Genomic DNA, 12,267 nt, shown 5'->3' with positions numbered 1-12,267 from the left:
TTTCTGGACATAGGTTGCTAGAAAATATAAATCAACACATGATTTTTTTTAACAGACAGAAAAATGGAGAAAACATTTTTAATTATCTTAATTAGTTAATTACTTAGTCTTATGAAGAAGTAACTTTGCTCTGGATGGCTGAAAAATAATCATATTATTTAAGTGAAACTTTAAAACATGAAATCGATTTGAATAATTTTCAAAATGTTGTAGATAATAATATAGAATCAAACAATGTTCCAATTCCTGCACCTATATACAAAAAGAGAAAAAGATAGTCTTATTGCCAACAGCAGTGCTGATGCTGCAAAAGTCAGAAGATGGGGATTTGAATCTTGCCTCTATCACTTAACACCTTTGTGATCTTGATTAAGTCACCTAATTTCTAAAGTCCTCAGTTTCCTATTTTGTAATATGAGGGAGATAATCTAGATTCTAGATGATCCCTAGGGTCTCTTCCAGATCTAAATCAATGACCCTGGGAAAGGTCTCTCTACCATAAACCATTGGGGCAGCCCTTCCCTGTACAGGACAGCAGGTGGCACCACTAATTTAAAAACAAAACCAAAAAAAATCCCCTTGAAACCCTCCTTTTTATGTATGCAAATAAGCAATTCCCCTTAACTTTCTCTGAAACAACTCTCTCCCTCCTCCTCACATATGCCCTCCTCCTTCCCTCCCCTTCAGGTCTCCCCCCACAGCACTCCCGCCCTTGATTTCTCTCATTCCAGAGTGCATGAAGCAGCTGTGGGGAGAGTCACGGACCCCTGCGCAGGCTCAGAGAATGTGAGTGGATCTGACTGGGGAGGGGGAAGGGGTACAATGACTTGACCAGGAGGAGGTAGTGAGGGCTCTCTTCCCAATGCCCTCATTTTCCCCCTTCCCTCATCCCCAAGATGAAACATCTCCTAACACCAGTGGTCCCTGAGGACCACAAAGACAAATGATCCCTTTTCTCTTCTGCCCCACATCTGGTGGCATATGATAGTGAGACTGAGGGTAGAGGGGTAGACAGATGGGGCACCCGATTTTCCCAACCGTTGGCATCATCCATGCAGATCTTACCCTCTTTCCCAGAGGCCTTTGCAACAACCAGCAGAAGACACTGTTTGAGGGATTTGGCTTGGAAATCTAGATCCACCCATTCCCCACCTCCACTCCCTCCCTCCATTTCCAACCCAATATCATTTTGTTTCAGATTCACTCCTGTTCCGGGAAAACGAAATTCCTCTTTGGATGGAGGAGGGGAATAGTGAAAGGGAGGAAAACAGAAAAGCATACAGAAAGGAGGGCAATGACCTCAGGAGCATGGTACATCCTACTGTGGTACCATCTAGGATAAGTTAGGAAGAGAAGCACTAACCACGATAATCATTTTTCTTCTTCTCTGCCCCACTCAACCCCCTGGGGAACTTTATCCCATCCACTGCTATCCTTCTAATACCATGTCTCTAGCCCTGTGCTTTCTTGTTACATTAACAGGTCACTCTGGCACCTCTTGGTGTCCCTCCTACTCTGTAGGTTGGGGGATTCCATCCCTATTATCAATGAGCTTTATGGAGAGGTGACATCCCCGATGTACCCCAAGTCATACCCCAATAACTACGATGATACCAGAGAGATTGTGGTCCCCCAGGGCTATTCCGTGAAACTTGTCTTCTGGCAGTTTGACCTGGAACCTTCTGAAGGCTGTTACTATGACTATGTCAAGGTACTGAGTTGGTGGGGAGAAGAAAAAAAGAACACAAAAGAAAGAATTGTGTAGACTTTGGCCATCAAGGATCCTCCTCTAACACTCACCCTACTCTCTGATTGGGAAAGGGGGTGGGAATTTGAACAGGAACTTGTGTCCTCTTAATATTCACTGAGTCCTCACAGAATACTAGTCATTGAGGAGCATCACTTCTGTGTAACCAGAGGTGATAGCCTTAGAATTCAGCTTTGGATGACCCTGGGGTGGCAACCCTAAAAGTATTCCAGGAATTGAAAGATGGAAAATGCCAAAAGTATATCAAGTCTGGAAGAGAAGTAAGGAATAAAGGGGACCAAAGAGAGGACAAATGAGAACAAGGGAAGGGGAAGAGTTGGTGACATTGAAATGATGGGAAGAAAGAGGCTAGGTGAGGTGCCCAGCAAGGGTGCCTGAAATGGGCTGTTATTATATAAAGGCATGGTAGTAAAACATATTGATGCTTGGTCATAAAGAGAAAATGGCCAATGGGAGTTACTGGACATCTTGGGTCCCTAGAGTTCATGGGATCCTAGCTTTATAGCTGAAAGGAGCATTCTTTAGAATTTATTCACAGTAGCCAATATATGGTAGTGGTGGTGGTGACAGGAGGGTGACAGGGGTGACTTTCTAGTAAATCATTCAAGTGAATCTTTCAGGCAGGACAGAAAGAGAGTGACCCTAACTGACTTGCCATTTGGTTAGGAATCTTCTCTCTAATTATTCTGTCAGATCTCTGCTGACAAGAAAGACTTGGGTCGATTTTGTGGACAACTAGGCTCCACACCAGGCAACCCTCCTAGCCAGAAGGAGTTTGTGTCTCAGGGGAACCAGATGTGGCTAACATTTCATACTGACTTCTCCAATGAGGAGAATGGGACCACCATTTTCTACAAAGGATTTCTGGCTTACTACCAAGCTGTGGGTGAGTATGCCCCCACTGGACTAACACTAACCATGGCTTTAGGGAGTCAATCTTCCCAGATTAAGGGCTATGCATGATAACTAAAGTTGAAGAAAGGTTTCAGGAACTTGTCACAATACTCAAATGTGACCCTGGTTCCTTCCCACAACCCACTGTGAAAACAGCCTACAGAGAGAAGCAGAGAACCCTGCCATGTCACCAATAGGTCCAAAGAGTCTATTGGGCCATCAGAAAGTTCCATTGCCAAGAGCAGGAACCCAGATTCTATTTTTAGGGCTTCTCATGAATAAATATTGATGGATTCCTCCTTCAATCCTACAACAAAAGAATTCAAACCTTTCTTTGCTGATATCCTTTCTAGATGTGGATGAGTGTGCTGCCCAGGACAATGTAATTGAGAAGAACTCAAACATAGGACTTCGGTGTGAGCACTTGTGCCACAACTCTATAGGCAGTTATTTCTGCTCTTGCCGCCCTGGTTATGAGCTCCAGGCAGATGAACATTCTTGCCGTGGTAAGAAACCAAAGGAGGGAAGTAGGGAGACTTCCAGGTGATGGAGGGAGAGCCACTAAAGGCCGGGGCAAGCAAGAGCCTCTTTGTGACCTCTGCCTGGTCTCTCAAAATTGCAGCGGAGTGCAGCAGTGAGCTATTCACAGAGACATCAGGGTACATCTCCAGCCTGGAGTACCCTAAAGCCTATCCCCCTGACATGCGCTGCAACTACAGTATTCGTGTGGATCGAGGCCTAACTATCAACCTCAAGTTCCTAGAGCCTTTTGAAATCGATGATCATCAGCAAGTTCACTGCCCCTATGACCAGCTCCAGGTGCAGCTTCTTTATATTTCTTCTCCATTATTTACTGTTTGTAGTCTGGGGGTGCCATAAGAAGAGAAACCCCGCCCCCAATTTCTCAGAATGTCAGACCACACCGATACTTCTTTCCAACAAAAAGAGAAAAAAAAAATCAAGGTACAGATGACCCTACCTGTACACGGGCCAGAAATATCTGCTCACTCACAGGTGGTTCAACATTGCATGTGCCTGCATACCCAAGGTAGTAAGGTAGAACAATATTAACCCTTTTATTCTTCTTCCCTCTTACACTTTGCCAGATCTACGCCAATGGGAAGTCATTTGGCGAGTACTGTGGGAGGAAGAGCCCTGGCGTCATGGACACCAGCAGCAATGCTGTGGATGTGCTATTCTTCACAGATGAGTCAGGCGATAGTCGAGGCTGGAAGATCCATTATACCACTGAAGGTAAAGAGTGCCACACTGATCCCACCACCCAAGCTCCCCATGGCCTTCCCAGGCGGTTACAAGTATATAATCTAATAGAAAGAAGGGCAAAAAGGGAAAGTAGATGGCTCTGAGATTCACACTCATCTCCTGTGTTCCTCAACAGTTATCAAATGCCCCCAGCCCAAGGCCCTTGACGAATTCACTGTCATCAATAACTTGCAATCACAGTACCAGTTCCGTGATTACCTCATTGTCACCTGCAAACTTGGCTACCAGCTCACAGAGGTGAGAGTCCAGGGTAGGGGACGAAGCCAAATCTCATCATAATGACTTTAATTAGGGTAAAAATAGTTTCAAACAAGACCTCACTTCACAGGGAGGTTGTACTAAGGGTGGAGGAAAGGGCTCACCCCAAGTCCAAGATCTACTCAGAAAAAGAACATGATTTGATCAACTAATCCAGGTATAACTAAGGCTTTGGAGAACTGATTCATCCTAACCAAACTCACAGGTAAGCATTTAACAAATTAGAATGTGAATTTACTACCTGTAAGATAGATGTGCAGTTCACTAAAAGCAAATTGCAGAAAGTGTCCAGAAGGAGAAAATGGGTAGTCCCACTCTGTTCTCCCCTGGTCAGACCAGTTCTGGGCACCACGTCTTAGAAAGAACGAGGACATTTGTGAGTACAGAATGGCAAGAGGACCAGATACCACATCCAATAAAGATCAGATCATGGAACTTGAAACATTTAGCCTAGAGAAGATTCAGGAGGGAGGAAAGGAAGAAGAATTTTTATAATGCCTACTATGTGTAGCAGAAAAGAGAACCCCCATTAATGCATCTGCATCTGATATCACACCTCTGTTCTAGACTTGTAATCTGTTTCCCAAATTCCTCATTTACTTTGTGTTGCTCAGGGGAACTTGAGAATACTCCAAAGACAATGTTCCTTCTATTTTCCCCTCCATTGATTTTCACCCATACTTCCCTCCTGAAGTTTCTGATTTCCCCTCACATGGATTAATCTTCTTAACCTAGTTTACTCACCCCTCCAATCTTCTGCCAACACCTCCAGATAAATCTTTAATTCCATCCCTTCCCATATTCTCCAACAATTTATCCTGCCATCAGCTCCCTCTCTTACCTTCATCCTCTTCCTATCTATCTCCTTCCCTGCTGCCTAAAAACATACCATGTCTCCCAAACTCCTAAGAAACCCTCACTCACTGTGACATTCCCTGCTAGCTATCATATTATATCTCTCCTCTCCTTTCTTAAAAACAAAACAAAACAAAACAAATCTACACTTGGTACTTCCACATCCAATCCTTTTGTTTTCTTCTAAACTTTCTTTGATTGGGCTTCTCACTTCATCATTCAACTGAAATTGCTCTCTACAGGATTTCTTCATGTGTAAATCTACAGGCCTTTTCTAAATCCTCATCCTTCTGGATCTCTCTGTAAGAGTTAACACTCTTGACCACTTCCTCCTGGAAACTCACAATTCTCTCTTTGTTCTCCTGCCTCCCAAACCAGAGTATCTCAGTCTACTTAGCTAGATCTTCATCAATGTTATGCTCATTAATAATTAATGTACCTCAGGGCTCTTCTCATTAGTTTCTATATCCTCTCAGTTGCTGATCTCATCAATTTCCATGAATTCAAATGATCATCTCTATGCAGATGGTTTCCAGATCCATATACAACTCTAGGCTAACTATCCATATACAACTCTAGGGTGACTCCTGTGCTCTAATACCACATCACCAACTGTGTTTTGGACAAGGGGTGGATTTTATTAAAGCTTAGTTCTAACATTGGAGCCAAGAAGGGCACTAGTGGGATAGTACTCATGGGTTCAAACAGCAGAATTTCCAATTCGATTTACTTCAACAAAGTTTCTGTTAATTATTTGATATGTGTTCAATAGGCACTAGGACTTCAAAAATGGTTCAGTCTAAAAATTGGGATTTTGACAGGTACACAAGTGTTTAGATAAAAGGGAGGATGTGATAGGGGATAAAGGAAAGTCATGTGAAATCTTCTTAACGTTACCCATCCTCACCCCCATATCTTCTTCTCTCCAGTCTCAGATAAGCGTGAGAAATTTCGGCAAAAGTCATTTTCATAAGGGAAGGGTTAGAAAAGCTTCAAGGAGAATGTGATACCTGAATTGGGCCTTGAAGAAGAATAAAAGAGAAACTTTAAACAGGAGATGGAGGAGAGGTTATTTATTTCAGGTGTGAGGATTGTATGAGCAAAAATACAAAGAGAAGAAAGGACAGGACAAGAATGGGGGAGAGCCCCAGGAAGAGGAAAGTTATGAAGGCTAGAAGGAGAGTTTAGAGCTTGGTTACTTTATGACCAGGGGAAAAGTTTCTTCCTCATTTTGTGTCTATGAATCTGGCCAAGGAAGTCTGCAAGGGAAAAAGGGAAAGAGATAGGGTTGAGAAGGCTTAAGAACATGAAGGCAGAAGAACAACAGCAACAGGAACAGGAAATAAAACCAATCACTGATTTCTCCCAACAGCTACTTTTGCTATTATTTAACATTCTTCTATTTTCTCCCCCCAAAAATCAGGGGAACCAGCAACTGAAGTCCTTCACCTCTGTCTGCCAGGATGATGGCACATGGCACCGACCTATGCCCCACTGCAAGAGTAAGCAACATCAGGCAGGGATACTATCTCCAATAAGACTTGCTCTCTTCACAGAGGGAGGTCTAATACAGCTCAAAATAAGTTAGGAGGCCATCAGACTGAGCTCCTTGCCATGAGATCTCTCCCCTTGGCCCTTCCATCAGTCCATCAAAAATTATGGTCTGAAGTGGGGAAATCCATATCGTTTTTATATTGTTTCTAAACCATTGCTCACCAGTAATAACAAGCTTGATGGCCCCTCCAGGAAGTTTCATTCTTCTTGCCCCAAAGTGGCAAGAAGAATTTTTTTAGGTTAGAGAAGAAACTTTATTCAGACGTTAGTCACCAAACAGGAAATCTCTCTGGATTCTTTTCCCCCAAAATTCTCATTTAACAATCTATTCCTTTGAGTAGAAAGTACTTTCTTCTCATAATGAGACTCTAACCAATCAATTCTTTATAAGGGCTTAAATGGTGCTAGACACTGTGCTAGGTACTGCTCTAGGTAAAAAAGGATACAAGAGAAAAAATGAAATAGTACCTGCCCTTAAGGATCCCACATTGTATTGAGAAAAGCCACTCATTTGCATGTTCATATGTATGAATATTGTGCGTGTGTGTGTATATAGGTATATATATTTGTGTGTATAAAAATTAAAAAAACATGAAGCAAATAGAAAATAATAAGGAGAAGTAGTAACTGGCTGCTGGGGCAGATCAGAAAAGGATCTTCCTTTCATAGAGGAAGTGCTTGAATTGAGCTCAGAAGGAGGAGAGGGATTCTGAAAGGTAGAGCTGTGGAAGGAACATGTTCTAAGCTTTGGGGGCAGCCTGTCCAACGGCATGGAGATAGAAGATGAAGGGTTAGGCATAAGGATTAAGGAAGTCAGTTTGGTTGGACTACAGAGTGCATGAAAAGGAATATATGCCTGGCAAGGAAGCTTGGGATAAGGGCTAGACAATGGAGGTCAAGTGACTTGCCCAGGGTCACACAGCTGAGTCTGTTCTTTCTTATAGTTGTGAACTGTGGTGCTCCCAAAAACCTACCCAATGGGAACTTCGAATACCTTACTAAGGAGGGGAAAAATACCTACCAAGCTGAGATCCTTTATACTTGTCAGGAGCCATATTACCGGATGGTAAATGGAGAAGAAAATGGTAAGTCTTCATCAGGTAAGAACTAATGGCGAGCTAGGGCAAGGGGAAGTGATCCTTCCATCTTCTCATAACAGAACAAAAAGCATCTCTTCATTTTATTCTTTTTTCCTTTCTCTTCAAAAAGGTGAATCTTCTCCCAAAATTTGTTGTTGCTCAGTCATTTCAGTCATGTCAGACTCTTGGCAAAGATACTGGAGTGGTTTGCCATTTCCTTCTCTAGCTCATTTTACAGATGATTAAATGGGGTTACGTAACTTGCCCAGGGTCACATAGTAAGTGTCTGAGGCCAGATTTGGACTTAGGAATCTCAGGTCTTCCTGATTCCAGGCCTGGCATTCTATCCTCTGCACTGCCCGTAATAGAGCAGAGAAAAATAAGATCCCAATTAAAAAACATTCCTCAATTTTGGTGAAGTGAAGTAGTATCAGAACTCTTAGATTCTGGAGGACCCCATTCCTGGCTACTGAACACTAATTTAAAGAAGTAGCCTGAAGGGGCAGCTCAGTGAATTGAAAGCCAGACCTAGAGAAAGGCAGTCCTGGGTTCAAATCTCACCTCAGTGATAGTATATTATAACCCATTGGAATTGCTTGTCAACTCTAGGAGGAGGAAAGGAAAGGTGGGGGGGGGGGGGGGGAGAGGCCTGTGAACAATAAGAATCATGTAACCATGGAAAAAAATTTTAAAAATAAAATAAAATAAAATCTGGCCTCAGACACTTCCTAACTGTATGACCCTGGGCAAGTCACTGAATCCCCATTGCCTAGCCTTTACTACTCTTCTGTCTTGGAACCAATACACAATATTAATTCTAAGATGGAAGATAGGACTTTAAAACAAAGAAGTAACCTGAGGAAAGAAAGAGGTTGATCCCCTAGCTGATGCTAAAAATAAAATCTCATCCACAACCACCAAGATGAAATTGTACTAGCCCTTTTCCTTTATCTCTTTAGAGCTGCCCTCATTCCTTATTTTCACCAGTTTCACTTGTTTAATAAGTTCTGTGTGGGGCCACAATATGGTTTATCTTTGTGACCTACATTCTCTCCTTTCAAAGACGGCCATGGTCATAATTAATGGTTATCTAGGTGGGACCAGCCTTTGCTTGACCAAAAGTAATTGTCTAAGCTTTTTGGACTAGTGGTCCTCTATCCAACCATAAAGGATCTCCAAGGAAGGATATACTCCTGCCTTCCTCTACTGTCTGTTCAAATATTTGGTTGCCACACTGTGATGATTAGGAAGTTCTTCCTTGAGTTAAACTGGATTCTCTTTGCTCCAATGACTAGCAAAGAGGCATATAATATAATATAATATAATATAATATAATATAATATAATATAATATAATATAATAAATATAATATAATATAATAAATATAATAAATATAATAAATATAATATAATATATTTTAATTTAATATAATATAATAAATAGATAAAACAATAAATAAATGATGAATAAATAATAAAATATATGTTGAACGTTAAATGAATGAAGACCATTCGATCCATTTACTCTTGTTTCATCTTTCATATATTTCATCACTAATTGTCAACCATCATGCACTAGGCAAAGCTCTTGCCCTAGTTTTAATTTTCACATTCATATAGTACCCACCAGTTTGCAAAGTGCTTTCCTCACAACAACCTGCAAGATAGTTAGTGCAAAAATTAGCTACTGCAAAAAAAAAAAAAAAAGCTGTTTTAAAGATGAAGAAACTGAGACCAAGAGAAGTGAAACAAATGATCAATACACAACTATTAAGTGCTAGACCTCAAAAGCACATCTTCTGACTCAAATTGCAGTGCTCTGTCCCCTTCCCTATACTGCCTTTCCAAAAAGAGATACAAGAGAAAGAGAAAAGCAGCTTACTTTTTTTCTGATTTTTAATCAATACTAAGTATCAATTCCAAGGTAGAGAAGCAACAAAGGCTAGGTAGTTAGGGTTAAAGGACTTGAGTCACACAACTAGGAAGTGTTTAAGGCCAAATTTGAACCCAAGACTTCCCATCTATAGATCTGGCTTTTAATCTACTGAACCACCTAGTTGCCCTGAGTAGCTTCCATTTTAATGTGAGGGAAGATGGGAGATAGAGACATGAGGAAAGAAATAACAATTACAAAGAAAATATCACTAAGAATAAATTACTACAGCTGCATTAATTATATATACATTTACATATTAATATATAAAATGCATTTTTCTAGATATATTTCTTTTTTTTTTAAACCTTTAACTTCTGTGTATTGGCTCCTAGTTGGAAGAGTGGTAAGGGTGGGCAATGGGGGTCAAGTGATTTGCCCAGGGTCACACAGCTGGGAAATGACTGAGGCTGGATTTGAACCTAGGTCTAGATATATTTCTGAAGGCTACGAGTGAGCCATCCCTCAACAATCAACAAGCAAATTAATATCTGTACTGATATTTCTTTTCTCAAATGAATGATGGGTTGATTTAACCAATGGCTTCTGTCCTTAAGAGCTGTCAACACATAAATTATATTTGTCGAGTTGGTAAGGAAATTAAGTATACAGTAGGACCTCATTTTACATGACAAATATGTTGTAAGACCCGTCCCGTAAGTTGAAAATCACGCATAATAACAAACCCCATTATTTAATAAGCATTTCTTAGGTGAGCATACCTAGGCACCTGATGACTTTACTTAGGCTCACCAGGGCTACCAGCAACACTACCCTGGTGCTTTGGAGCCATTATTGATAAGTAGTGTTCCCAAAACAAAGAGAAGCACTTCTCTGACGTGGTTTTGACTTGTTACAAGTGAAAACTTCAGACAAAGTTTTGGCACAAAGCAGTATGATGATTCACACTAATGCTTCTCAGAGTGAGAATGAACATGCCTGGGTGTGAGAATTAAAATGAATATACAAATATTTTAAGTGTTATATTTAATAAGATTTGTTAATTTATTGATTTATTAATTATAATAACAACATAAAAAGCTAGAGTAAAAAGCCAGCTAACCAAGCTGTGGTCATAGGAAAAGAGAGAGAGAGAGGCGGAGTTACAACCAACTATACAAACAACATAAGCATGCAACTTGGGGACGAAGGGAAAAGGATGCTGGGTGATGAAAAAGAATTATGGGAGATGGAGTCCAAAGGTTCAAGATTTCTAATTAATACACTGAGCGAACTGCTGTAAGACTTTATGCCACTTGGAAAAATGGCACAGATTTAGTATGCAATTAAATTTTTTTTTAATTTTATGTAGTTTACTGCCTTTATTTGTTTTGATTGCCAGTCTGAATCCTTGAATTCACATGTGTTGAGTTCATGTAAAATGAGATCCTATGGTATCTGTACTTAATCTTTGATTCTGAAGGCTAATTGACATAGGAACTTTGAATTAATTCTCTCAGTAGCTCTTTCTCTGTGGTTATCCTTGCTATTAGATCTCTGGTTTCAATTCCTAATCTCTTATTTTGTCTTGAAGTTCATTCACCAAGTTAATTTTTTGGCCCTTTACCTTTCATCTTAGTCATGCCTTCTTTTTTCTCTCTAGAGACATATACCTGCTCAGCCCAAGGCACCTGGAAAGACAAAAATGGAAATGAGAAGATTCCTCGGTGTTTGCCTGGTGAGCAAAGATCCTTTGGGACTGTTAGCTTTCCATAGGATGAGCAGTTCACAAGGATATCTATGTACCCTTGAAGTCTCTGTGGGAGTAAGAAGGCAGAGGGGCTAAGCTATGAAGGAAAGAAGACATTCTAGGAACCAGAGTGGGGAAGAGGAGTCAGAAGCAAAAATAGGAAAAGGATCAAAAGGCTAATGGTGTTGGGATGAAGGTAGGGTGGAATAAGGAAGACTAAGTAGGATGAACGTGAGATGATTTTGCCTTTTTTCTTTCTTTTCCCTCTCTTTCCAGTGTGTGGGAAGCCAGTTAATCCTGTAGTTGAAAATCAGCGCATCATTGCAGGGAAGAGTGCTCAGCTGGGCAACTTCCCTTGGCAGGCTTTCACCAATATCTATGGGCGTGGAGGTGGGGCACTACTAGGTGATAGATGGATCCTTACAGCTGCCCACATTCTCTATCCTAAAGACAGCTCTTCATTGCCAGATGCCTCTATAGATGTTTTCTTGGGCCATACAAATGTGGATGAAATCATGAAAATGGGGATCCGCCCCGTCCGCAGGGTCATCATCCACCCAGACTATAATCAAAATGATACGAACAACTTCGACAATGACATTGCTCTTCTGGAGCTAGAGAACAGCGTCCCGCTGGGTCCTCACCTCCTCCCCATCTGTCTGCCAGACAATGAGACCTTCTATGAAAAGGGCTTGGTGGGCTATGTCAGTGGCTTTGGGATCGAGAGTCAAAAACTCTCTGATGATCTGAAGTTTGTGAGTTTGCCCATGGCCTCACCAAACAACTGCCGGAATTGGCTCAATGAAAAAAAGAGTAAACAGGTGTTTACCACCAACATGTTCTGTGCTGGGGACAAGACAAGGAAGCAAGATGCCTGTCAAGGAGATAGTGGAGGAGTCTTTGCTGTGAAGGATGAAAGTGGAGATCGTTGGGTAGCCACAGGCATTGTGTCC

The 12,267-nt window shown here is 41.2% G+C and overlaps 1 protein-coding gene across 1 annotated transcript in view; it reads left to right on the top strand.

Moving 5' to 3' along the window:
* The first annotated feature begins 706 nt into the window (after positions 1–706).
* Positions 707–12,267, top strand: part of C1R (complement C1r) — a 41,084-nt gene continuing 29,523 nt past the window's right edge. Inside the window, exons 1-11 of the mRNA XM_044679081.1 lie at positions 707–786; positions 1,483–1,711; positions 2,462–2,654; positions 3,016–3,168; positions 3,285–3,481; positions 3,769–3,916; positions 4,062–4,183; positions 6,483–6,561; positions 7,558–7,698; positions 11,228–11,302; positions 11,591–12,261. Coding sequence (XP_044535016.1) covers positions 737–786; positions 1,483–1,711; positions 2,462–2,654; positions 3,016–3,168; positions 3,285–3,481; positions 3,769–3,916; positions 4,062–4,183; positions 6,483–6,561; positions 7,558–7,698; positions 11,228–11,302; positions 11,591–12,261 — 2,058 coding nt within the window. The 5' untranslated portion in view covers positions 707–736. The remainder of the gene's footprint in view (positions 787–1,482; positions 1,712–2,461; positions 2,655–3,015; positions 3,169–3,284; positions 3,482–3,768; positions 3,917–4,061; positions 4,184–6,482; positions 6,562–7,557; positions 7,699–11,227; positions 11,303–11,590; positions 12,262–12,267) is intronic.

Source organism: Gracilinanus agilis, chromosome 5 (assembly GCF_016433145.1).
Source record: "Gracilinanus agilis isolate LMUSP501 chromosome 5, AgileGrace, whole genome shotgun sequence".
NCBI classification, from domain to species: Eukaryota; Metazoa; Chordata; class Mammalia; order Didelphimorphia; family Didelphidae; genus Gracilinanus; species Gracilinanus agilis.
The sequence above is the reverse complement of the archived record's forward strand: the minus strand, read 5'-3'. Positions and strand labels throughout refer to the sequence as shown.